We start from the raw sequence: 26,279 nt of genomic DNA, 5'->3' as shown, positions 1-26,279 counted from the left end.
TGCATACGTAACCCTCTCTTTCCATGCAGCTCCATGCCTCCTAGAAACTCATGGGTTGGATGGCTAAACTCATGGGCAATAGACTAAAACCAACCCAAAACTCTTGAGGTATTTTTGTCTTTCATGTCTTTGCGTAAATTTAACTAAATCTCTCCTAAAAAGTTCGAATTCTCACACCCGAAACGTTAGGTTGAATTTAAGCTAAATTCTCGCTAATGTTAATTCTGTATAGATATTATTGATTTGACAACCAAGAGCGAAAGATATAATGATCAATATCAAATGAACATGTTGATTTGCAATACTTGAAGAATTTGACTAAAGAACCGATTTTGTAACAAAATCGGATCAAATACTCAAATTGATTGAAAAAGACTAAATCATAGTGAATCTATTTAAAACTAATCAAATCAACAATGATTGAAAGAGATGAAGGCTTTTCACTCACTTTTCAAATTGCATAAGAACAAACCTAGAAATCTATTAGCCAAATAGATTGATGAATCAACCGGGCTCACCAGATTTGGTTGATTCTTTGTAGATTTATTTGAATTAGAAGTTAGGCATGTGGAAAGTGCATTGAGATTTGAACCTTTTTGGGTGGAACCGTGTGGATCAAATGATCTAATAAGCAACTTTGGCCTCCATATCATCAATGATTGTACCTGGTGATATCAGATCAGATCAAACCAATCATATCCCATTTTTGCTATATGCATTGCTTCAATTGGGGGTTAGATACCCATTCACCATCCCTCTTCCTTCTTGCCTATTCATTTGCGATCATATTGACTAAAAAATTCTCGTAATCATTTGGGACGTTAGGTGTAAATTGAGATCTAGAATAATATGCCAATGATTTGAAACAAAAAGTGGGACCTAGACACCACACATTGTTTTAGGTTATTGTCACACTTTCCAATGTCCAATTTACATCTTTTATGTTTAACGAATTTCTCGTTTTCAAATGTTTATGGTAGGTTAATAGTAATATTACATTATCTGAACTAACGATTTTTCAAAAGTCTTTTCAAAGTAAAGGGAAAAATTCAACGATATTTTTCGTAATTTAGCTTTAATCAACTCATTTTTTACACGTGCTGGGTGTCTATGTTTCAATAAGATTTACATATTTCAACGTTGGATTTGGACATATATGTGAATACTTAGGTTTGTGGCTTGGATTGAGTGTTCTTGTAGTTGAGTTTGGGCATCTTTAAAGTTGAATTTTTGAGTGTTGGTTAAGTTTCGGACAACTTTTTGATTAGAAAAGACGTTGAGTTCAACAATACATAAATGTAGAAGACTCGAACCTCTAATAGGGTAATTTTCTTCCAACTTAACTAAGTTCCCTGTACATAGATGGGTGATGTGCCAGTGTTAGGCTCACTTTGTTACTAAACAAAGACAGTCAAGTCAGCCCACAAGAAGCAAAAGGGCACTGAAAAAAAGACACAGCAAATGAGGTGGTTCATTCATTCATTCAGTGGCTCATCTTATCTTAGCCTTAGGCTGGCTGTCCTAAGCCAAACAACCTCGATGTTTGGAGCCAAAACTAGGAGGGTTGCTTTTGAAAATGGTCAAATGAGTCACTTTTTTGGCAAGCAAGCAAGGATTTAATTTGGTTCTGGGGCAGCAGTAGGCAGGGCATTTCAGACAGCAGTCACCTTTGTCTGCTGGGCCCTGCTTCTTCTTCCCCCTTCCCTTCTTTTCATGTGCACCAGCACAGCCAAAGCCAAACCCAAAGGCCAAAGCTTTTCCTTAAGGTAAAAAGAGCAGATTCCCTCTCTATTACCTTAGCTTAGGGTCAGGTCCCTCTCTTTACTGTCGCCACAATGCCCCGTTTGCAATTGGGTTCTTAAAGTTTAGATTTTGAACTAATACCATTATCCTTAAAACCCGAAAGATCCAAAAGACGAGTGTTAGTAAGAGAAGGAGATCTTTGGTATTCGTCATTAAAAATCCTGAGGGAAAGCCCGAAAAGAAAAGTTAAAAAATGACAATATTTGCTAGCGGGAGACTTAACTGTTCCACTGTTGTTCATTTTTAGTCTGAGCCAGACATATGCACTTATTCACCTAAGATCTTTGTCATTTTTTTATTGATATAGATGCCCTGTTCTGCAATTGGATTCTTAAAGTTTAGATTTTGAACTAATACCATTATCCTTAAAACCCGAAAGAACGGGTGTTAGTAAGAGAAGGAGATCTTTGTTATTCGTAATTAAAAACCTTGAGGGGAAGTCCGAAAGGAAAATTTAAAAAATGACAATATTTGCTAGCGGGAGACTTAACTGTTCCACTATTGTTCATTTTTAGTCTGAGCCAGACATATGCACTTATTCACCTAAGATCTTTGTCATTTTTTATTGATATAGATGCCCGGTTCTGCAATTGGATTCTTAAAGTTTAGATTTTGAACTAATACCATTATCCTTAAAACCCGAAAGACGAGTGTTATAAGAGAAGGAGATCTTTGTTATTCGTAATTAAAAATCTTGAGAGAAAGCCCGAAAGAAAAAGTTAAAAAAGGACTATTTTCCACTGTAGTTCATTTTTAGTATGAGCCAGACATATGCACTTATTCACCTAAGATCTTTGTCGGGTTCTCGTGAATCAAACTAATAAAGATAGAGAAGCTATCTTCCACTAATAGATATCAAAAAACATCAGGATCTATAACGAATGCAGACCGTTTGTACATTTCCAACATCAAGTCGAATCTTATCCGTACTCTTTCGTTTCAAAACGACAATGAAATCGACAAGTAAAATGCAATGCAAGTAAGAGAAATGGGAAATGTCACAATTTAGTGCAACTTATTTTAGTTTGAATTAGTTATAGAATATATGATATTCGTAATCTTCCCGAATATATTAGTTAGGAAATATATTTTAGATATGGTAATCAGTTGAATTTGAATAGTAGTATATTTGATTTTATTATCGGGATTTAGTTAGTTTATATTTTGTTGGTAGATATTATTTAGTATCTTGTATCCTATTTAAAGGTCGTGAATATCAATGAAGATAGCACATTCGATCCCAATTCTTTATTCTTATTCTTAAATCTGTATTCTTCCGTTGAGTAATAATATTTTCATATCTATGCACACTTAGGAGTGGTAGATATTGCGTCAGGAAAAGAAGGCATGTGTTTGGTTGGTTGGAGTGAATGAAAGGGGGATGAACTCCTAATATGAGAAGTGCCAAAAGGAAGACAGCGGGCAGAAGAAGAAAATCAAAAGCATTTGAGATGTTGGGGCGCGCCCGGCGGTTGCTTTGTTGACTCCCAAATTGGCCTTGTCTTTGCCTTTGCCTTTGCCTTTGCCTTTTTGTGCTTCCCGCCATCATGCATTGCACTCAAGCGCTGCGTGAGTGAGCTGCCTGGATCAATGCCAAACCCATCATTATCAACCTTTTCATTTCCTTCTCCTTTCAAACTTTCAATTTTCAAATCTAACCCTAATCGACCCAAAGTTTATTTAATTTTCGTACACGTACTAGATTATAATCACGAGTTTAGAATCAAAGAATACTCTCTCCATTGACACGAGGCCTCTTGAGGAAACCCAAAGCAAAACCATGAGAACTTATGTTCAGAGTGGACAATATCATACCATTGTGGAGAATCGTATTTATCTAATATTCCAGCATACCCTTGTGGAGAATCGTGTTCATCTAACATCCCGACATACTATGGGTGGGGTAAATAAGGACTTCCTCTTAAGTTAGTTCGAGGGCGGTCATAAGAAAATGGATGCACTTGTAGTAATCTTATATGCGATAAAAAAAAAAAAAGGGATTGGTAGGGACCACCCGTAAGGCTCGAGAACGAATCACGGTCATATGACTTACTAATAAGTTTCTAAACTATCAATTTTATTAATATTGAAACTTTAAAAGTATCTCGTAATATTCCAATTTAAAAAAAAAATTAAAAATTAAATCAACGATCGAACTCTAATGATTAAAATAATAGGTTAATATTTAAATAATTTATTAAACTTTCAATTTTATATTCGGTATATGATTAAATTTCATACGGGTAGATTTATCTAAGAAATATATATATATAAATATTTAAATATATAAATAAATAAAAAGAAAAAAGAAAAAGGCCATCTACTTCAACGGTGCTTTTGTTTTAATAAATAAAAATAAAAATTAANGACCCAAAGTTTATTTAATTTTCGTACACGTACTAGATTATAATCACGAGTTTAGAATCAAAGAATACTCTCTCCATTGACACGAGGCCTCTTGAGGAAACCCAAAGCAAAACCATGAGAACTTATGTTCAGAGTGGACAATATCATACCATTGTGGAGAATCGTATTTATCTAATATTCCAGCATACCCTTGTGGAGAATCGTGTTCATCTAACATCCCGACATACTATGGGTGGGGTAAATAAGGACTTCCTCTTAAGTTAGTTCGAGGGCGGTCATAAGAAAATGGATGCACTTGTAGTAATCTTATATGCGATAAAAAAAAAAAAAGGGATTGGTAGGGACCACCCGTAAGGCTCGAGAACGAATCACGGTCATATGACTTACTAATAAGTTTCTAAACTATCAATTTTATTAATATTGAAACTTTAAAAGTATCTCGTAATATTCCAATTTAAAAAAAAAATTAAAAATTAAATCAACGATCGAACTCTAATGATTAAAATAATAGGTTAATATTTAAATAATTTATTAAACTTTCAATTTTATATTCGGTATATGATTAAATTTCATACGGGTAGATTTATCTAAGAAATATATATATATAAATATTTAAATATATAAATAAATAAAAAGAAAAAAGAAAAAGGCCATCTACTTCAACGGTGCTTTTGTTTTAATAAATAAAAATAAAAATTAATAAATAAAGGCAGGTTGGATTTTGGATCTCAAGAGCGTACATTTTCTTTAAAATAAATTTTAAATTTTTTTAATTATTATATTAAATATAGAATTTTGTGTTTAATAGAAATATAAATAATAGTAAATAAATTTCTAAAATTTAAAAAAATTTGAAAGAATTAAATTATAGATAATAAATTTAAATGGAAAGGAAACTGACAAAAGAAGGGGGAAAAAAAAAAGAAAAAAAAAGAGGAAATAATTAAAGCGAAAGGACGGCATTGAATAATTTAAAGCTGTGGGGACTCTCTCCACTTCGCATCCATAGGCAGGCGCATTTCCATTTCCTTTCCTCTCCTCTCTGCGGATTTTGCAGAATTCGCCATTCTTCTTCTTCTTCTTCTTCTTCATTCGATGCTTTTTACTCTTCTTGCGGCTGTGATGGTAGTGCATTGGTGAGAGGTTTTGCAGAATGGCAGGCGGAGGCGGCGGACGGGGAACCTCGATTCTTAAGAAAGCTGCTAGAAAGATTGCATACGCATGCCGTTCTTTCTCTCCTCGGAAAGCTCGCTCTGTAAGCTTCTTCCCTTGTTTCTGACCTGCACATTGCTTAAATTGCTAGATTTCATGGCTGAAATCTTTGTTTTCGATCTTTTGTCTCAAATGCCGTTGGTTTCTTGTTCCCGATTTTCACTTCTTCCTGTGGATTTTTTTTTTTCTTTTTTTTTTTTTTTTTTTTTTNTGTACTACGGTGTATGATCCGTCCCGATTTTGTTCTGGTGGGACTCTAATTTGGTTTTCCTCTTATTGGACTTTGTATTACAGGCCTCGAATTTTTCGGCTGCTCCATCCGCTGAAAAACCAAGGTACGTCGTGGGAGAAGTTGGAGAAGCTGAAATTGCAGAACAAACAGAATCAAGAACCACGAACAATCTGCCTTCCAAGGTAATTGACCCCTTATGAACAATTTGCCTAGTTTTAGTACTGCTCCGTATGCAACTTGTCTTGGTCAAAGAAAACATTTTAGCATTTTGAGTTCGAGTGCAGAAATCTTTGCGATTCTTGCAGCCATTTAGTGTTGCGTTCCTGTCTGATTTGTTTGGAAGATGGATACAAAAGGATTTTTTGTTTATTTAGAATAACAATTGAGTGAAAACATTTTCCAATAACTGTTTTTAGAAAATTGTTATCTTATGTTTTCAAGTATATTATAATCTTAACCAACACTCCTTTTTTAATCTTATTTCCCACAAAAGTGCGAGCTTTAGTTGATTTTCTTGTAGCTGAATCTTTGTTGGGTTCATGAATTGGCAGAGGAATTAAAATCTCTTATTGCTTTTCCGAACATTGTCATAAAAATTTGATTATTTGAACAGACAAAATATTTCTTGATTATGGTAGATACTTGCACAGCTTTTGAGCCATTATCAATTTAAGAAGTCTTTTGTTTATTGCTTGATCTTTGGTTTTATGCTTTTGATGTGAATCTGATTACTGGAGTGAAACATTACATTTACCCTTTGAAAAGATCTGAGCAAAAAGGCAGTCAAATCCTCTCTTGCTTTTCTTGAGCCAATATTCGATTGCTACTTCAAATGAATATCCAGTAGAGAGAGTTCAACTTTATTCTTGGACCAGAAAAGTTTTGATTTCTTCCTAACTCATCTTAATTGCTTACTTTTCAACTTTTTTTTCTCTTTTTCAAGATTTAAACTGGTTGTTGTTATTTGCTTAGTCTGTCATGTCATAGTTTATTATTTAATAATCGTTACTGTGTTAAATTAAAATGAGACATATTTAATACCAAGCAATAAAGTATACTTGTATGATTAATAAATAATAAACATTATGAAAAGTTGAGCTCTAACTTGAGTCAGAGGTTCTTTCTTTTTCAGTATCAATTATCTTATCTGCATATTTGTCTTGATTCGTATGGCAGAATCTGTGCGCCATATGCCTTGACCCTCTAAACTACAAGACCAAAGGGAGTCGTCCAGGGCAGGCCATTTTCACTGCACAGTGCTCTCATGCATTCCATTTCACTTGCATCTCCTCTAATGTCCGCCATGGCAGTGTCACATGCCCCATTTGTCGAGCTCAGTGGACCCAGTTGCCCCGGAATTCAGCCCCACTTTGCACCCAGAGTGATCCTATTCTCCGTATTCTTGATGATTCCATTGCCACATTCCGCATCAATCGCCGGTCCTTTCTGCTCTCTGGACGTTATGATGATGATGACCCTGTTGAACCTGACCATACACCTACTCATGATTCTCGTCTCTCTTTCTCTGTTCATTCGGCCCCATCAAGCTTCTGTCCTCCGATCCAGGTGAGTGGTTGCGCCCCGGGTTATGTATGCTCCAACCACCATGCTCGGCCACCACTGCGTCAACACTTCCCCTGCAGAAGCCCCTCTCCCTTGTTGCAATCACCAGCTCGGCAAACACCTCGTACTACAGGCAACCTCAGGAACAGAATGAGAGCTTTCCTTTCGGTGAAATTGGCACATCAACCAGCGACTGACTTAGTCCTGGTTGCATGCTCCAATGGCCCACACCTTAGACTCCTCAAGCAAGCCATGGCCTTGGTGGTTTCCTCCCTCCGTTCCATTGACCGTTTGGCCATTGTTACCTACTCGTCTGCGGCTACCCGTGTGTTTCCTTTGAAACGTATGACATCTTATGGAAAGAGAGCTGCCTTACAAGTCATTGACCGTCTTTTCTACATGGGGCAGGCAGATGCCGTGGAAGGGCTGAAGAAAGCAGTTAAGATACTTGAGGATAGTATTCACAAGAATCCCAACTCCTCCATTCTGCATGTATCTGATAGCCGAACTCAACCGTACCATCTCATCAACTTGGAATCGCCCGCCGTCCCGATCCATTGGTTTCACGTAGGAATGGGGTTCAGCATTTCAAATGGTTTTGTAATGCAGGAGTTTGAAGAGTTTCTGATGACAAAAGTACTGAGAGGAATCATCAGAGACATCCAACTAAGAGTTGGAGAGGAAAGCGGCAGATCAACCATCATTAGTATTGCAGAGTTGAGAGGTGACGAAGAAAAGAGAGTCTTAATCGACAACCTGTGCGGTGATCATGAAGGACATGTCAGGGTAAGATACACCTATGTCGATGGAGAAGTCGACGATCAGGAGTGCATGAAAGCAGGCGAAATCTTTCTAAGTTTAGGAAATAAGAGCAACAACAATAGTTCTTTCAATGAAGCTGGTCGCGAAAACAGTGAAGAGGATCCGAGTCTGGGCGGGAGGATTAGCAGCATCGAAAGATGGGATTATCACGACCCGTTCATGGCTAGAAGATGGGCGAAGCATCTGCATTCTTACCGGCTTTAAGTTTAGGGATGGGACACAGAGGTAGCTTTAGAAGAGAGCTCCAAAATGTAGAGCAACAGAGTATCTGATGGTGAAGTGATTGGATGATGGGGTAGCAGCATGAGATTCAACGCTAAGCTATTCTTTCTCCCTTTCTTCAGAACCAAAACATGGCATTGTAAAAAGGACAGAGACGATTCAGTATGTTTGGTAGCTGGGTTTTATTATACTTGTTAATGATAGGAATGTTTGTTAACTTGGTCCATATTCACTGGTGAAGATTCAACCAGTAAAGTTCAATTAATATAAACTCGGTTTAATTTTATTATTATATTCACGTTACTAATGGATCAGACCTTTTAAAAATATGATCATTTCATCCCGAAGGGATGACAATGAAGTTCATCAGTCTCCTGATCAATGATCAACGAGAGTTGGATCAAGTTGGGTCGTCCTCGTCAACTGATCGGTAAGCAAGAGTGTGGAAAACCCTTTGGAAATCAAGATTGCATTTTGAAGATACGAAATTTCAATGGCATTATTCCATCGTACATAACTTTTTGTGACGTTCTTTCATGTTGAGTTCTTGAAGATTAAAGCAATTGGTAGAGATCAAATATCATAAAAGAGTCTTATTTTTTAACTTTTTTAACTTGTTACATTTACTTAGACAAGATTAAACTTAATTTGGTTTCTTTGCCTTATTTCTTAAAAAGAAAAAAGAAAAAAAAAAAGAATTGAGGTGAAGGGTATAATGGTAAAATAAACATTAATTGGCAACCGGTTCAAATAAACGAAATAAATGAAATAAATGATTATGATTGTAATTGGTTAATCTCTCAACCAAATAAATAAAATAAAATAAAATAAAATTCCTAACACTTAGCTCAAAAAGTAAACATTCAACTACCGGTCCACAAAGTCATCAATATGACAAAATTGTTTGTCGCGTGACACAAAGGACAATATGGTAATTTCGCTCTAATTAAACATAATAATAAATGCAGCTCCAATAAATAAATAAATAAATAAATAAATAAATAAATAAATAAATAAATAAATAAATATATATATATATATATATATATATAATTTTAGCAATGATTTTTTTTTTATTTATAAAAAATACCCATAAAATTTTAAAATTTTAAAGGTAACATTACCTTCATAAAAATAATTAAAAAATCTATTTCAAAAGTCTTTTATAATTATTCTAAAAGTAACATTATGTTAAGGAATTTTGATAATTTGTTCGGTTCTAAGTCTTTTATAATTATTTCAAAGGTCGATAATTTAATCTTTATACACCGAGCAACTGTAAAATGTTGAATTCCCGTTTTGCCCTTCCATGGAGGAATCGTCGTCGTTTATTACATTCTCCAATTTGACAAGTAATTGGTGCATCGAAGACGATGATGACAGAAAAAGACAAAGCTTCGAAGTGTGCGCCAATTTCCTCTGTTTCTCTGTCTCTGTCTCTCTCTCTCTCAAGCACTACCTTTTCCCACCCTTTTCCTCACCTTCTCAGCAGAAAGGGAATGGAGCCTCAATTTCTCTGTAAATCATTGTTACCCAAACTACAGATTTCATCTTCTTCTTCGTTTTTGTGAACAATTTCATTGTTTCTTCAGAGTTTCGCCTTCCCTGTTCTGTTGATTCATTTCAACTTTCAGCATTTCTTTCCGAAGGATATGTTTCCGAGGCTTGTTAATCCCGATGGAGATATCCAGATCCATGGCGGCCGTGGTTCTGTTGCTTCCGAACTCACTCACAGCCATCGGGGAGATCCTTGTCTCGTCTTGACTTCAGATCCCAAACCTCGCCTCCGATGGACTGCCGATCTTCATGAGCGATTTGTCGATGCCGTCACTCAACTCGGTGGTGCTAGCAGTTAGTGCTTCTTTCTTCTTTTACCTAATTTCTAGAGCTTTTCGTCTCATTAATCTGGATGTTTTCTTCTTGTTCTTCATCTGTTTGCTGCCATACACGAACTACTTGAAGCACAAAACCTGTTCACTCAACTAGCTTGAATAACATTTCTCTGTTTTACTAAGAAATAGCAGCGATGGTTTGCTTAATACCTAGTTTTCGATTTTCGATCATCATTTTAAGTACTCCTGAATTTAGGGCCAAGCACTGTAACGCCTACGTTTTATTTCCGGTTTTCACTTTTGCTCGCAATGTAAACGGGAAGTTTGATCCTGTTCAATGATTCTCATCCTCTCATCCATAACGATCGTTGAAGCATTTGGCCTGGTAAAAAGAACATAAACTAGATAGATTATGGCAGAAAAGAAACCATGGGTCTAGACTTAAGAGAAATGGGATGGGAGGCCAAGCTCAATTCCTCTAGAATGGTTAAATTCTGCAGATTCTAAACCAATCTTCAAAACTTGACGACTCTGTCAAAGCCATGGAAGTTTAAATGGGGGTTTTGTGCTTGAGTTCTTTGAAGAGCGTTCATAAATGATTGTTGTCCGGGAAGGGTATGCTTATAATTGGCTCACAAATTGAGTAGATTTAGATAGTCACTTTGCTTCTTATTTTTAATGATTGGAATCCCTGCAACTTTTGTTTAGCTTTCTTGGTTTCTTTGACCAGCTTTTTGTATGGATTTTTGGTGTATTCATTCATTTTTCTTGCTAAAAGGAAACATTCTTTGCATCAGCTATCTCTAGGCATTGGGAAACTCATTGGAGTAAGCTTTTGGGGAACACTTCATTGAGTAGATTCAGTTGTTTTGTCTATGTTTTTAGTTAAATGATTGGATTAAGAGTCTGATAATTAGCTCAAAAGGACACTCTTGCGGAGGAAACCTCTAAGGTTGACAAAGCAGGAAAAGGGATTAAACTTTGTTATCTTTCTTGCGAATCTGGTTCTTGAAATCTAAGGTGTATGTCAGCTAAGAATTCTATTTAGACCTTTCAGATATAATCTAATTATGAATTTATAATTAGGATGTCAGCACCTTTAGATTTTCTATCCAACTATGTTTCCACTTCAGTCAGTATGATGACTTTATTGAACATCATAAACTATTAAAATACAATTCTAAAAGATTTGAAGTTGGATAAAGAAGACATCTATAAACAATTTTGTTTGATTCCCAAGTAGTATGACACATCATTTTTATGTTCATGTATTCACTGCAATTGTGAGATCCACATCGGTTGGAGAGGGGAACGAAACATTCCTTATAAGGGTGTGGAAACCTCTCCCTAATAAATACGTTTTAAAACGTTGAGGGGAAGCTTGAAACGAAAGCTCAAAGAGGACAATTTCTGCTAACGATGGGCTTGAGCTTATACAAATGGTATCAGAGCCAGACATCGGGCGGTGTGTCAGCGAGGACGCTGGTCCCTCAAGGGGGGTGGATTGTGAGATCCCACATCGGTTGGAGAGGGGATTTAGTGGATTATGAGATCTCATATCGGTTGGAGAGGGGAACGAAGCATTCCTTATAAGGGTGTGGAAACCTCTCCCTAGTAGATCGTTTTAAAACCTTGAGAAGAAACCCGAAAGGAAAAACCCAAAGAGGACAATATCTACTAGCAGTGGGCTTGGATTGTTACGGCAACGGAGCCTGATTGCAGTTCTAGTTTGTTTGACTTTGTCCAAGACTTCAAATTTGTATATGAATAAATTACCTGGTATGAAAGTTAATGGACATGACATGAGCTGAACCAGACAAGATTTGGATGTTGATGAGTAGACTACATACAACTTGGAGGTTTTCGTAGTTTGAAAGGAAAACCTTCCCTAATTAGCTCAATGGTCTAGGCGGTGAGGTACATATCAAGATTCCCTCATGATCATATCTTAGGAGCCATAATTAATAGTTGCTCAATCAAAGAAGTTATCCCGTTTTATCACAATTGATCGGTTTTGTTAGCCTTGCCCCATAAGGAGTATCAAGTCACAGTATGTCAACAAGGAATCCCATCAGTTTGAAGATAGTTTTTGTTTTCCCATAAAGATAATTGAAGCTGAAAAGATTTGAGATCTAATTGAGTTTGTGAGAACCCAAAAGAACAACTTAGAAGCCAAGGAGACAAAGTGTTCCCTTGCTAGGAGAAAGTATTAGACAAAAGGAATTGTATGAAGCACTCCCATTAAGGTTTAAAATTGTACAATCTGACAAAAATCAATTGGCCTTCTATGCTTTTTCTTTGAAGATCCTGTTATTTCATGTCTTCTGGACAGTGCTTGACATGTTTGTTGGGTTGTAATCATTAAGTTCACTTTGTTGCTAATACAGCTCAGTAGCATAGAGAATATGCTATGCATGCTTTGATTGCTATCTTTCTTTTGATTTGTTGGTGGGTAAAGGTTTGACATTTGAACACTTGGTGCAGAAGCTACACCAAAAGCAATAATGCGAACAATGAATGTGAAAGGACTTACTCTCTTCCATCTGAAGAGCCACCTCCAGGTAATCATAATGACATAAAAAGGCATGTTTTTATGAACAAAAAGAAACTGATGTTGGAATTCATGATGAATTTGTGTTTATGCATTGCTTGTTTCTTCATTTCAGAAATACAGATTAGGTAAGCAATCAGGGAAGGATATGGGTGAGGCATCTAAGGATGGTAAGCGATAAATTTCTGTTCTGTCTTTGCATTTCAAGTGATATAGCCTCCATGAGTCTCTGCTGATATCAACTGCATTTATTAGTGTTGGGTCATGGAGTTCTTATCCAAAAGAACTTGCTCTCTTCCTCTCACCACCAGTATTTGCACTAGCTACTCATTTCTGAAAGCTTTAACCTGTCTGGTCCAAATATTTAAATCTTTGTTTATCGCTTGGTGCAATGAACATCAGGTGCATATCTTTTAGAAAGCCCAAGTACCAATAATTTCTCTCCTGACTTGCCAATTTCTGAAATGGCCGAGTAAGATAAGAGTTTTTTTTCCCTCCTTTAAGACACTTATGATAATGCCTCGAATGTTTTGTTTACAAGATTTGTCGTATTTTCGAACCGTGTATAACTTTGATGTCTGTTTTAGTGGTTATGAAGTCAAGGAGGCATTAAGAGCGCAAATGGAAGTTCAGAGTAAGTTACATCTGCAAGTTGAGGTAAAATTCTCATCCTTGAAATTAAAATGGAAATGAACATCCAACTCTGTTAATGAATGCCTGGTTAAATGGAGAAAGTGTGAGATCCTTAAACGAAACATTCTTTGTAAGGGTGTGGAAACCTCTCCCTACCATACACGTTTTAAAATTTTTGAGGAGAACTCTCAAATAGGACAATATCTGCTAGCGATGAGGTTGAGCTGTTTCTTTCTAGTGTTAAGATTGCTTACTTGCTTGGCTGATTATCCTCGTGATCGAGTACGTTGAGAATTACTGATATAAAATGTATGATACACTACATTCATCAGCTAGCTGACCTTACCATCGTTGGGCAGGCAGAGAAGCACCTCCGGATTCGTCAGGATGCCGAGCGAAGATATTTGGCTATGCTTGAGAGAGCTTGTAAAATGCTTGCAGATCAGTTCATTGGGGGCGCGGTTTCGGACTCGGACAGCAAGAAGTCCCAAGGACAAAATCGTAAGAGCCCAAGAAGTTTCTCTATCGACCCACTTGGTTTCTATGCTTCACAATCACAAGAGATGGAAAGAGTGAATGGTACAGAAGAAGTTCAGACTAACCTTCGTCGCCAAAGGGCTGATTGTTCGACCGAAAGCTGCCTAACCTCGAACGAGAGTCCTGGGGGATTGGCCATGGAGAAAAGTCCTGTTGCAAGCAAGAAAAACATGGCTAACTTGGATTCAGAAAATGCATCTTTGATTTGGGGTGAAGCCAAGGAAAGAATACAAGATGCCAACATGATCCAAGTGAACCATCTCAGCATATCCGGGTGCAACATGTGGGGATGAACTTCTGCAGACAAAAACTCATCAGAATTGATGAAAAGTATGTTCTATTTCCAGCTTTTGTAAAAATTTCATCATTTAGAATCTGGCACGAGCGAACGCCGTTTAGTATGTAGACAACTCATCGAAAATGCAAGTAGTTAGGCATTCTTTTGGCTGTTCTGAACAATTATAGTCGATCTCTGTCTGGCTTAGGCAGACATGAATCTATTATCAGGGTGTAATCAGTAGTGTTCTGTTGGAAACACATCTTCTTTCACTTGTTAGCAGTGCAATAGACCTTGTCTTCCAATGATGATGCATATCATAATTATTTTTCATGCTAAACCATAACAACTCTGACCGTAACAGTTCAAGTCTACCACTAGTAAATATTGTCCGTTTTAGTCCGTTATGTATCGTTATCAATTTCATGATTTTAAGACGTGTATAATAAGAAGTTTCCTCTTCAACCAACGTGAGATCTCATGATCCACCATCTTTAGAGCTGAATCTCACAATCTACCCTTTTAAGAAGATGAAACGTTACGATCAATGATACAAAAAAAAAAAAAAATGCAAATCTAAGATGTCCATTAAAGATTGTTTATATTTGAAGAATTAAAAAAAAAAAAAAAAAAATTTTATACTTTGATGTGTAGCTGTCCTCCAAAAGCTAAGGAAAAGTCCCAACTTCCGATGTCTTTTTGACTCTGACCACAACACACATAATGTTCTGTTGGAACGGAAAGAGCCGTTCCTTTTCCCTTTCTCTTTTTTCTTTTGATTATTATTATTTATTTATTTTTAAATAGTTCAAATAAAGATTGCTTTTTTAAATTTATTTAAAAAAATATTAATAAATTCTAAATTTTTAATTTTATCTAATAATTATACTATTTAATAAATTATAAATATTAAAACTATACAATAAGTTTTTGAATATTTAACGTTACGTTAAAGAAACCCTATAATCCATATGGATTTTTTTCGATATAAATCACGATAATTTAGTATTTCTTTATTACGTAAGCTACTTTATAAGGCATAAAGTTGAAATTCACCTAATTTTAATTTACTTTTTTTAAATTAAAAAAAAAAAAGAAAAAGAAAAAGGGGCAGTTCTCAAGAATTATTTAAAAAATTAAACAATTTCAAAGTAAGATTTTTTTTTTTTTTTTTTTTTTTTTTTTTTTTTTTNATCCAAAAATTTGAAAAGGAAGTGTGTGAAGGGAGAAATAAAAAGAGATTGAGATTTGGGGAAAGTCCGAAATGGAGCGGATTTTGCGTTCCTACAAAGCAGGCAAAGGCTGACGATGAGACTGCTCACAGTCGCAGACGCCTTCTTTCCTTTTCAACTTTGAAGGCCAACCCAAGCCAATCCAAGCCATGGGAGAGCACACTGTGACGCACAAACCGAGATACAGTAAGGAATCTGATGCCCTTCAGTTTAACTAACACACCCCAACCACGAGGGAATCCAATTTTTATCTTCTTGCTTCGATTACCCACAACATTGATTCCTTTGAAACTCGTGAGCTACAGAAAGACAGAAATGGCGCCATCCCGATATTCAGGGATGCGGTCTTAGATCTGGGTATCTACTTATCCTCTTTCTCTCTCTAATCCTATGTTTTGATCTTGCATTTACATGGCTGTCTTCTAGTTTATGTTGTTGCTGAGTTTTGAACTGTAAGGCCGACTTCGGTTTCGGATATTGACTTATTGTCCCCCTTTAAGCCCTGGTTGTCGTTTCTGGTTCGGTTCTTATTTGTTGTTCTTCCTTTTCTTCGCTTGTTGCAATGCCTGCTAGTTAATTCTTTCCTAGTTTTTTAGCTCGTTTTAAGTCCTGGGTTTAGATATGTTCTGATGCTGAAGAATCCATTTGCCTGGCTTTAATTCTTATCAAGATTACTTTGGTTTGGTTCATTGGATGTTTGTGGTAAACAATCCTTGTCTTATAGGCATCTGTTTCTGTGTCATGTTTAGAATATCATTAGAAATTGGTCTTTTCAGACTCTAATCTGTTTTTTGTTTTTTGGTGGGGTGAAGAGAAGTGTTACTAGTGAAGACACCTCTCTTGATACTACACTCTTTGCTCGGCCATTGCTAAGTTATTGTCGATTTTCTTATAAACACTCCAGATACCCCGTTTTTCATGTTGGGGAAGAGTGCCCTTTCTAAAGAGCAAATGATTCAAACATCTGTAGGACTCATTAATCCCAATAAACTTCCCAAGTTCTGAGGTTTTCTGTCATTTTTTTGCTTATTGTTTACAGGTAAATGACATGTTTCAGCAACAGAGTACTCATAATTCAAGCTTTCTTCAAAACAACTCATTAGTTCGTGATCAGAACATACCTTTTGATGCCAGCTCGATGGAACCCACAAATGGAAGCAATGATCCCAGCAACACCCCGAATTTGGCCTCAAAACAGAGATTGCGATGGACACATGATCTTCACGAACGATTCGTTAATGCAGTGGCACAACTTGGTGGTCCAGATCGTGAGTAAACTCACCTCTTGTGGCATTGTAGTTTGGCATCTTCTTCATCTATATGTTTATTGTGGCTAAGGATGAAAGAACAAACAAACATGTTACAAATAGACACAATAAGCTGTATGCATCACGCCATTGATCTTCTTCCAAAAAAAGAAGTCATCATGCAAATTTACATTCAGGATGTGGTTTCCTACATAAATAGTCTTCCTTCTTATAGAGACTTTCTATTGATCATACACAGTTTGTCAATCAAGGAAGGAGAAGCATATTTTAGTATAGAGAATAGAAGAGTAAAAGGGTAAAACATGATAAACTGTAGTAAAGTTGCAGGCAGGGTATATTATCTTGAAGTTATGCGCCAACAAACGACGTTTAGCCATGTTTATGTGTGCATTTTTCCATCTCTTTGTTAGGTGCTACACCCAAAGGCGTCCTTCGAGTGATGGGTGTTCAAGGTCTAACGATATACCACGTTAAAAGCCACCTGCAGGTACTGTGATCTTTCACCTATCCTTACACGAGAGGTTTATGTTAGCATGCATAGAATTTATTTTCTAATTTGTTTTCTTGGATTCATCCAGAAATATCGACTTGCAAAATACCTTCCCGACTCATCGTCTGATGGTAGGTGAATCTAGTTCCCAATTGTTCTTTTTCCATCTTTATGTGCTCGAACTTTTTGCAGCATGCTGTAAGACCTCTAGTGACATTCACAAAGTCAATTCACCTGTTTGTTGTCTTGTTGATGCAAGGGAAAAAGGCTGACAAGAAGGATTCTATTGACGTTCTATCGAACATTGAGGGCTCGTCGTAAGTGGATCTAATCGCCTTCGCTTTTTATCCAGCTCTGTGTTTTATTGAAAGTTGATGTAAATACAATTTAGAAGCAGGCACCCCTCTTGCTCTTAGTTGGTAGCTGACTGTTTGATGGGCTTAACTCTAGAATTTGTCACCACCCATTTGCAGGGGAATGCAAATTACCGAAGCACTTAAGCTGCAGATGGAGGTCCAGAAGCGACTGCATGAACAATTAGAGGCATGTTCTAGTTGTCCTTTCTATTTGGGAATAAGAATGACTGCTTTTTATAAATAAAGGTTAACAAAAAGCCTGCTTGAAACCTGCTAAAGGTGTACTATAACCTGTGAAATTTTGTCCCTGCAACTTCAAGTAGACATTTTAGATATTCTAGAATTTGGAGCAGGCCTTCACCTAAGAACAGTCGGCTTAACTCATAATGCCACATCGGTTGGTGAGGAGAATGAAACATTCCTTATAAGGGTGTGGAAACTTCTCCCTAGTAGACGCATTTTAGAACCGTGAGGCTAACGACGATACATAACGGGCCAAAGCGGACAATATCTGCTAGTGGTGAGCTTGGACTGTTATAAATTGTATGAGTCAGGCACTGAGCGGTGTGCCAGCGAGAACGCTGGGCTCCAAGGGGGATAGATTGTGAGATCCCACATTGGTTGGAGAGGAGAACGAAACATTTCTTATATAGGTGTGGAAACCTCTCCCTAGTAGACGCATTTTAAAACCGTGAGGCTGACGGTGATACGTAATGGGCCAAAGTGGACAATATCTACTAACAGTGGACTTGTGGGCTTGGGCTATCTCTTCAACAATCAATCATAAGGAATCATGATTGCTTGTGCATTAGTTCAACTTTTGTTTCAAGGCATATGAGATGCCTCTGACTGATGCAGGACAGGCTTTGAAACAGCCTAACTTTTCCCAAGCATTGAATCGTTTCATCTTATACATATCTAATACAGGTACAGAGACAGCTACAGTTACGGATTGAAGCCCAAGGCAAGTACTTAAAGAAGATAATTGAAGAGCAACAAAAACTTAGTGGGGTTCTTTCAGGAGCAGCTCCAGTTGCCTCTTCCTTCTCAGCTCCTGCTTCTGGTGAGAACTGCCCAGAAACCGACAAGAACGACCCACCAACACCTGCGCCCACATCGGAGTTTCCTCGACAAGAGAAAGCATCAAAGGAACGTGCCCAAGCCAAGAGTGTCTCTATTGATGATTCTTTCTCATCTCGTCACGAACCATTGACGCCCGATTCTGGTTGTCATAGCTCCCCAAATGAGAGCCCAAAGCCAGTGAAGAAGCAAAGACAGTACCAGGATGGTGCATTTGCCAAATCAGAGATGATACTCGCACATCAGATACTGGAGTCAAGTTTAAACTCCACTCACAAGGGATCACGCTCTGTTTTTCCAGCCAGAGAAACGTTGGATCCTTCATCTGGACTATCTATAGGGGACGATGAGCAGTTTGACTAAACCACAGGGTCTCCTAGTCCTAGTGTTCCTTGTTTTCACAAGTTTATCTTCCACGGTTAGTTCCTGTTGTAGTTTTGCTAGTCTCTACATATTGTGGTGTATCATATCATAGCACATCTCGGCACATAATTTTTTTTCCTGAGTAGGACCAATATTTGATGAACCTGATGATTATGTCCACAATCCAAGCAGGGCCCATATTTGATCTTATTAGAGAATTATCTGGCAGTAGAAACCAATCTTTGTATACACCTGCATCAAATAGTTAGAGATACATGTTCTGGTCTTTTCTGATCCATTGAATCAAGTTGGGGTTGATTTCAACATTTGTTTTGTTATAGCTGTAATTTGAATCTATAATAGTCTAAATTCACTGCTAACAGATATTGTTTGCTTTGACACATTACGTATTGTCGTCAGTCTCATGATTTTAAAACACGTCTTTCAGAGTTACACAACGGAATCGATACTCGTCCAAATACTATCCTTTTTGGGATTTTCCCCTTCCAAACTTCCCCTCAAGGTTTATGGGCTTCCTCATTATAGTCTGCTAGGGAGAGGTTTCCACACCCTTATAAGGAGTGTTTCGTTCTCCTCTCCAACCGATGTGGGATTTCACAGAATCTGTGGTTGTTATAGTCGGAATTTTGTGACATTTGTTATAGCTCCTACATGAAGATGAAGTAATCAAACACCCGCACAGGGCAATACAATTTACTAAACAAGAATCTAAATGGTTACTGCCAACTTTGTTCCTCGTGTAGATGTTGGCTTGGGAAGCTACATTTAATCTAAAGAAACGACGGCTGACACTTTACAATGTTGTGGGCATGGTACAGTGTAAATCATAAATGGCCATCTTCAACGATGCACTCGCCTTAAAATGCAAAGCCTAAGGTGTCTACTAAGGGCTTCTAGTTTCTCCGTTTTCGATTTCTTCTGCTTCTGAGACTTAGAGGTTGCAACTTTCTTCTTTTTCTTCTTGTCGTCTTTCGACGAATCTGATGGCTTTCCTTGTGTGTTTCGAAGAGGTGTTGGAAATGCTTCTAAAGTCTCCTGTAATCATTTTATGGAACATCATGCATACAGAAAAGAACAATGGCAACTATCTATCTTGAAGCCGAACACTGAAATCAAATGCTTCCCACCCATTCTCCAACAAGGTACCAGACTAAAAACCAAAAATTTACCATGTCATCTAATGCACACTTATATCTATTCTATTTCTAAGAAATGGGATTTTGTTCATAACATGATTCAATTCATCAAATGGGGGAGAGAACCTGATATTTGTTCTTGGAAACCACACAAGCAGCTGAAGATTCTTCTTCACTAACCCCCAGGGAAGAGCATCTTCCCCAGCTTTCTCTATTCGAACTCGTGTATGAGCAACATTCTTCAGTTTCACCATCTGGCTGGTCCTGCAAATTGGAACTACAGACCCTGTTAAATGATGACAAATGACAAGGCCTGCACTATTGACCTTTTTTCTTTAAGGTTTAGAGGCATAATCTGTAAGATGCAAAAGCTAGAATAGATACTGATTAAATCTTTAAACCACTTTCAAGCTGCAATGACAGTAAATTGAGATCACCTGCAGATGTGATGGTTCATCACTGTTAATTGTACTATAGTCATTAGGTATGATATCCTGAAACAGACATGATCGCATCATGAACACATCCATTAAGCAATGGGTCAAGGAAAAATCAAAAGATGGCAATGAAATGAAAACGCACAGTTTCTGTGATCACTGGAGGAATTTCAGAAATAAGGTCACCAACAAATTTCGTGGTTGGAACACTAGGAGCAGAAGACGAACCAGCAACATCATTTCCACTAGAACGAAGACTTGTTATTATCTCGTATATTAGATTCTGGAAATCAAAAATGTGGAAGATTGTGTGAATCTAATAGACACTAGAAATTCAAGTACTGATTAATAAAAAAACATGTTATAGGTATTAAAATAATAACAATAACTAAATTATAAAGCTCCGAACACTTCGAAAGCACTGGTCCCTAACCTATCTATAACTGCTAACAATTATGAAATAAGTACCATTACATTATTTAAGAACCAAGAGAGATCGAGCAGTTATCGTAGTGTAATCATGTCAGTGTAATAGTTGCTCTACGTTACTGAGCTTATGAATAAAAGGATCAAAAGAACAAATGAGACCAAAAAGATCAAAAGAAAACATAAACAATACTCCTTGTGCAACAAATGACACTGTTGAACTAGAAGGTAAATGAGATCAGAGAATATACAATTGATCATGGACATGGAATCAAAACTTGAAAAACAATAAGAATAACTTATGAATAAAACACCATATATTGAATACAAAAGAGTACTGGTCTGAGGCATCAAGTTAGAAATTTACCTCATCCTTATCGGCCCCAATCTTCAAATCCCCTAAATCATAATATTTCTCAAGCTTACTTGCATGAGCAGAAGGTAACTGAGGTGGATGAAGAACATTATAGAAGAAAATAGAAACCGAGTCATAATAGAATTGTGGTCTTGACGAGTTATGTTCCCCATCAAACTTTATAATATTTTTATCCCCCTGCATGATAAAGAAAAATGAATCAGCAATGAGAAATGTTCAATCCTATAGCTAAAAGGTATAATTCTTTCAGAAGTGGACAGTACCGCATACGAATTATAGATGAGTTCGGAGTGATGAGGTTGAACGAACTTATCACAATTAGCATGCCCAAACAAAGCAGGAATGAAAGTTTTTGGGGTCACCTGGAGGAAGTTCAAAAAACGGTTTCATACATAAATGTATTGCACTGCAGTACAATAACACTGATTCATGTTCAAGTGGAGTCAATGGCAAACTTCTAAAGATTGTTCCTTCCAGTAAATAGTTGGCACAACTGACAAATATAGATGAAGAAGTCAATCTAGCAAGACCCCTAGTATAATAATAGGTCAGACAAACCTGTAAGCAATTAAGATTCTTGATATCAAACTTTGCCTTCTTCTCAATTACCCTCCGCATGTATTGAACAGCCACCTTTACCTGGCATATCAAGTTTACATTATATCACCATCCACTCTAAAGCGTATTCTTCTAGAAGGAACACTTTGGAGCATTCCAGTTAATCATCACATAAAGAGGAAAACAGGGGATAAGCGAAAACAAAAAGGCAGAAAATAAGATATCTCCACTATCTATGGACTAAGGAAAGCACTCCCCATCCAAATTAATGAGGACAGTCAAGTAATTCTTCACAACCTTTCTATCCTTTCTGCCACCGTTCTCCAAGCCTTTTCTTTCCATTACATTCAATAACAACTCTAAATCCACCCAATCATAAGAGTTTTTTAGGTCTAGTTTAAAGACCCAACTCCTTTTCTTCATTCTTTGCTCCTCCAAAGCCTCGCGCTTCACTAAAATCACTCCACAATCTTTTTTCACTAATAAATGTTTTTTAGTTGCTATTTTTCGAAAAAAGAAAAAAGAACGGTTCACTTCCACAGATTTGTTACAGCTATGGTTTAATCTAGAAATCAGGCGATTCTATTGGATTATAGTTCTCAATAGTAATTTGTGTGACACAATTTGCAGCAACCAGTGAAGTATGCAGATGGGTGAAACTAGTTTGTGAAAGGTGGAATAAGGTAGAGGTCGTACCGTGAATTTAGGTAGTCGGATCTTGTAAACATCAACTAGTTCCATCATTAGATTGTAAAGGTTAGAAAAGGCACTGTCAAGCACCATTCCAGCTATGGAAGGATCTTCAGCTCCATAAAGAAGGCTGCATTGTATCACAGAAGGCTTCAGGTAATTGAATACATCCTAGAAATTTTGAAATATCATAAATCCAGTCTAATAAAAAAAATGTAGATCATCCGTTATATTTTTTAACATTCACCGAACATCTTTCTTTTCACAGAATTGAGAGAAATAGAAAGGCATACAAAAAACACACACAAAATAAAGGCATACAAAAAACACTAATTAAGAGTCCAGCACTAATTAAGTCTGCATTCATACACCGAGAGAAACACTAAATCCATTCTCCAACGTGACATTTCATACACCGAGATAAAGGCTAAAGCTTCATACCTTCAGGAAGATGGCAAATGGTTTCTACCAGTAGAAACCCTCATTAAAAAACGAGAGAGTATTTGTTTGGTCAAAAGAAGCCTACATTTACTATCTGCACAAATGGCCAACATCAACCAGCACTCCAATAAAAAAGACAAAATTGTGACCCAGCTAATGTCACTCTATCAGAAGACTACACTTTGCTACTAAGCAATTGGGACCCAAAAATCTCCCTTCAATTTCCTCTAGAAGGACAAAAGTTCCTTGCCCAAGTCAACCAGTAGGCCCTTGTCAAGAGACCAGTATGGTCAATATACTTGGGACTAGATAATCAATGTCTCAAATAGGATATTTTAGTTGAGCAGCTTGAGTGCCTAGGCTTTGCCTTTCTTCTTTCTCAAAACCAATGTTGAAAGAAACAAGGTCCCACGTCAACTATCTTGTCTCAAGTAGGTTGGAAAGCGGTTTGAAAACTCTACCAAGCCTCTCGACTCTCATGAATTTTGAAATATCTGACAACTTATTAGCAAGAAGAAAAAAGTAGAAGAGTATGCTTTATGACAACATTGTCTCTCATGTCAGACTAAGTAAACTTTCCATTACTTAGGGGCCATCTGTATGGTCGTTATTGGGTAGAATCTTCAATTATAGTTCGAGCCTAACTCCCTCACCTAAAAGTTGCAGAGTTCCTACACGTACCTAACTCCCTCACCTAAAAGTTCGAGCCACTAGTACGTGGCAGCTAAGAAGTACAAAATCATGATGCAGAATGATTGCATCAATACATCATCTGTCAAAAGACAAGGACTAAATAGACAGACCACAGAGAACAAACTCAACTCGATACACCTACTGAATGTACACTTCACAGTTTCGCTCTAAGATCAATTCCATGACAAATTAAAACAGCAAGGCATACAGTATTGTGATGACAGCATGCAAAAGAATATGACCCAACATACCTAGTTACAGCACCCATAGATCTTCCCCAGAGACCTATACGAGATACTTGTTTGTTGCTTCTTAAGTATGTCACCACAACCTTGAGGTCATCTCTCTGACATCATTGAAATCATATTTCAAAATATTTCAGATTCAGAACCTCAATAAACTGAAACCAAGATGTATGGTTAACAGATACATACCTCATGCCAACCAAGGCTAACATAATCTCCATCAGACAAGCCTGAACCCGAAAAATCAAGTGTAAAAACAGTAATATTTGATGGAAGTAGTATGACAGCAGCCTCATTAGCATCTGCTCTACATCCACTGAATAGTTGCCCAGGAATAAACTAAGTTAAGAATTTCTTAACGTAGAATGTCCAAAATCATATAGAATCAAAGCAAAGAGTAAGAATTGGACGAATTGTCACATGTCAAAAAACAAGTCCAAAAACAATTTTACTAAAGAAAAGCAACAGAACATGGAAATCCTCCAATGTAGCGAACGATCCGATTCAGAAACTTTTTCCAATTCTACAAGGTATAAGTACCTGTTACCATGGCAATAGATGACACAAGGCAGATGGGTATCTTCAGGAATAGATGAAGGCAAATAATGACTGCATTGCAAGGTATGGCCCCTTAAATTTCTTAGCTGCATGTTCGGCAAAAATTGTTCATACAGAAAGATTATAAATGTTCTTCAATAGTCAACCATACAAAAAGTGGAAATTACGGAAGAATTTGTCCGTCCATACCTCCAAATCCTGTCGTTGGTATGCTCTACCCGCGAGAGTGAACTTTTTCTCCCATAAATATTGATCAGGGTTATAATCCGCCCTGTACAGAAAAAATATGAAATAAATTGCATAATGACAAGAAAAATATACAGTATAAAGACCCGCCCATGAAGAAAAAAAAGGCAAAAGTTGACTAATTCGAGTAACGCCGCTGCTCATAAGCCTCGGAAACCAACAAGATCTCAGCTGCAGAATTGTCGTCACTTCACATGAAGCTATACTAAGACCACATAATTTTTTGGTTCTAAGCAAAGCAAGCAGGCATAGCAGAAAAATACCTGGGCGGCCGAATAACAAAATTGATGAACTGATCAATCATATTGACTCCGGAAGTCCCCGACGGCTACTCCGCCTCATAGAAAAAGAAATCCCAAGTCACAATTTCAGTTCACCATTCTTCAAAACACAAGTTCCGCAAGCATCTCAAACACCAAAACCACTTCTCGATCTACAAAACAAAACAAACGCCACAAACTCTCAACTCGATCCCAACCCACCATAGCAAAATCAACCTGGAAGAACAAAATCACAAATAAATTACCTGACAGTAAGCATATCCAGATCCAGAGTCATCAGCAGAAAGCAAGGAGAATCGCAAGAAATACGGCTACAAAAACAGCAGCAAACAGAGGCAATCCAGCTGGGGGCCCCAAGAAGTGATAATTCCTTTGACGCTGCTGCTGTTTCTCATCCAGAGTTTCACAATCATTCAAAAAAGTCTCTACGGAGTGATTCCTGATGTTAAAACTTGCCCGTCTTCTCGAGAACCGTACGACTTGCAGAAGAGAGGAAATTGTGGGGAAATCGAGAGATTATTGGCTCGAATGCTTTAATTGCTCCCAAGAATGGAAGTATTTCGAAACAATTATCCGAAATCTTTCAAGTGCATTGCTGTTCTGTACCTCTGCCGCCATGGGATTTTCCTAAAGCAGACCCTTTAAGCTTTAACAAAGTGGATATTCTTTTAGATGCAAACTACTCGAATTAATAACCCATCTTTATTTTTGTTTTTAATAACCCAAATTAATAAATTATTTTATGATAAAAAAAAATTAAAAACTTACCAATTGTGTTAATCTTTGTATAGTTTGTATAGTTTTTTATTAACTCAAGTTATGAAAATTTATATTAAGAGTTAAAAAAATAATGTTAAATTATTAAAAAAATATATTTTCAACTTAAATTTTTTTTAATATCTTTATTTAAAATGACTGTTACAGATGTACGAGGTTGAGTAATTTCTTGATCCTTGGCACTTGTGGATTCAAAGGTCCAAGAAGAGGGATACCCTTTGTTGCTCAAACCGCTGCAAAAAAATGTTATTTGAGTAGTAGCAGATCAAGGTTTGCAATGAGCAAAACTCATGATAAACGGCCCTAGTCATGGAAGAGATGCAGCGTTAACAGCTGTTCATAGAAGCGGTATACTCTTAAGTTTCATACGGGATGTAATCCCTATGCCACATAATGGCTGTAGGCTCCCGAAAAAACAACGTGGGTAAAAATAAATAATATATATATATATATCATTGAACTTTTAAAACAATTATAAAAAAATACACCATTCATATTATTGACAGTAAAAATTTGTTCAAACGTTTTTTTTTATAAAATTAAAGATATTTATG

The 26,279-nt window shown here is 36.9% G+C and overlaps 4 protein-coding genes across 6 annotated transcripts; 3 read left to right on the top strand and 1 right to left on the bottom strand.

Annotated features, from left to right (window-relative positions):
• The first annotated feature begins 5,207 nt into the window (after positions 1-5,207).
• On the top strand, positions 5,208-8,513 carry LOC111803031. The gene is made up of 3 exons (XM_023687280.1): positions 5,208-5,425; positions 5,677-5,796; positions 6,791-8,513. The coding sequence occupies exons 1-3, from the start codon at positions 5,324-5,326 to the stop codon at positions 8,201-8,203; spliced, it is 1,635 nt and encodes a 544-aa protein (XP_023543048.1). The 5' UTR covers positions 5,208-5,323; the 3' UTR covers positions 8,204-8,513.
• Positions 8,514-9,585: 1,072 nt separating this feature from the next.
• Positions 9,586-14,359, top strand: LOC111803945 (protein PHR1-LIKE 2-like). The gene is made up of 6 exons (XM_023688568.1): positions 9,586-10,072; positions 12,538-12,614; positions 12,720-12,774; positions 13,007-13,076; positions 13,192-13,261; positions 13,597-14,359. Exons 1-6 carry the CDS (start codon positions 9,874-9,876, stop codon positions 14,065-14,067), a joined length of 942 nt encoding a protein of 313 aa, XP_023544336.1. The 5' UTR covers positions 9,586-9,873; the 3' UTR covers positions 14,068-14,359.
• A 917-nt stretch (positions 14,360-15,276) lies between these two features.
• On the top strand, positions 15,277-19,164 carry LOC111803821 (myb family transcription factor PHL7-like). Of its 3 annotated transcripts, XM_023688399.1 has the most exons (8): positions 15,277-15,469; positions 15,589-15,640; positions 16,323-16,551; positions 16,962-17,038; positions 17,130-17,172; positions 17,301-17,358; positions 17,515-17,584; positions 18,325-19,164. In XM_023688399.1, exons 3-8 carry the CDS (start codon positions 16,332-16,334, stop codon positions 18,838-18,840), a joined length of 984 nt encoding a protein of 327 aa, XP_023544167.1. In that variant the 5' UTR covers positions 15,277-15,469; positions 15,589-15,640; positions 16,323-16,331; the 3' UTR covers positions 18,841-19,164. The 3 variants fall into 3 exon arrangements, with proteins under 3 accessions (XP_023544167.1, XP_023544169.1, XP_023544166.1); XM_023688401.1 differs by lacking the exon at positions 15,589-15,640; XM_023688398.1 differs by having other exon boundaries at positions 15,277-15,640.
• Positions 19,165-19,477: 313 nt separating this feature from the next.
• Positions 19,478-25,612, bottom strand: LOC111803820. The gene is made up of 14 exons (XM_023688397.1): positions 25,194-25,612; positions 24,931-25,100; positions 24,611-24,692; positions 24,404-24,507; positions 24,053-24,179; positions 23,870-23,964; positions 22,491-22,614; positions 21,795-21,875; positions 21,500-21,598; positions 21,228-21,413; positions 20,580-20,717; positions 20,435-20,491; positions 20,124-20,261; positions 19,478-19,896 (listed from the first exon to the last, which is right to left on the bottom strand). The coding sequence occupies exons 2-14, from the start codon at positions 24,969-24,971 to the stop codon at positions 19,702-19,704; spliced, it is 1,467 nt and encodes a 488-aa protein (XP_023544165.1). The 5' UTR covers positions 24,972-25,100; positions 25,194-25,612; the 3' UTR covers positions 19,478-19,701.
• Between the last annotated feature and the right edge of the window lie 667 nt (positions 25,613-26,279).

This window comes from Cucurbita pepo, chromosome LG10 (genome assembly GCF_002806865.2).
Source record: "Cucurbita pepo subsp. pepo cultivar mu-cu-16 chromosome LG10, ASM280686v2, whole genome shotgun sequence".
Taxonomy (NCBI): domain Eukaryota; kingdom Viridiplantae; phylum Streptophyta; class Magnoliopsida; order Cucurbitales; family Cucurbitaceae; genus Cucurbita; species Cucurbita pepo.
Note: the sequence above shows the minus strand (reverse complement) of the source record. Positions and strands in the feature narration are given on the sequence as shown.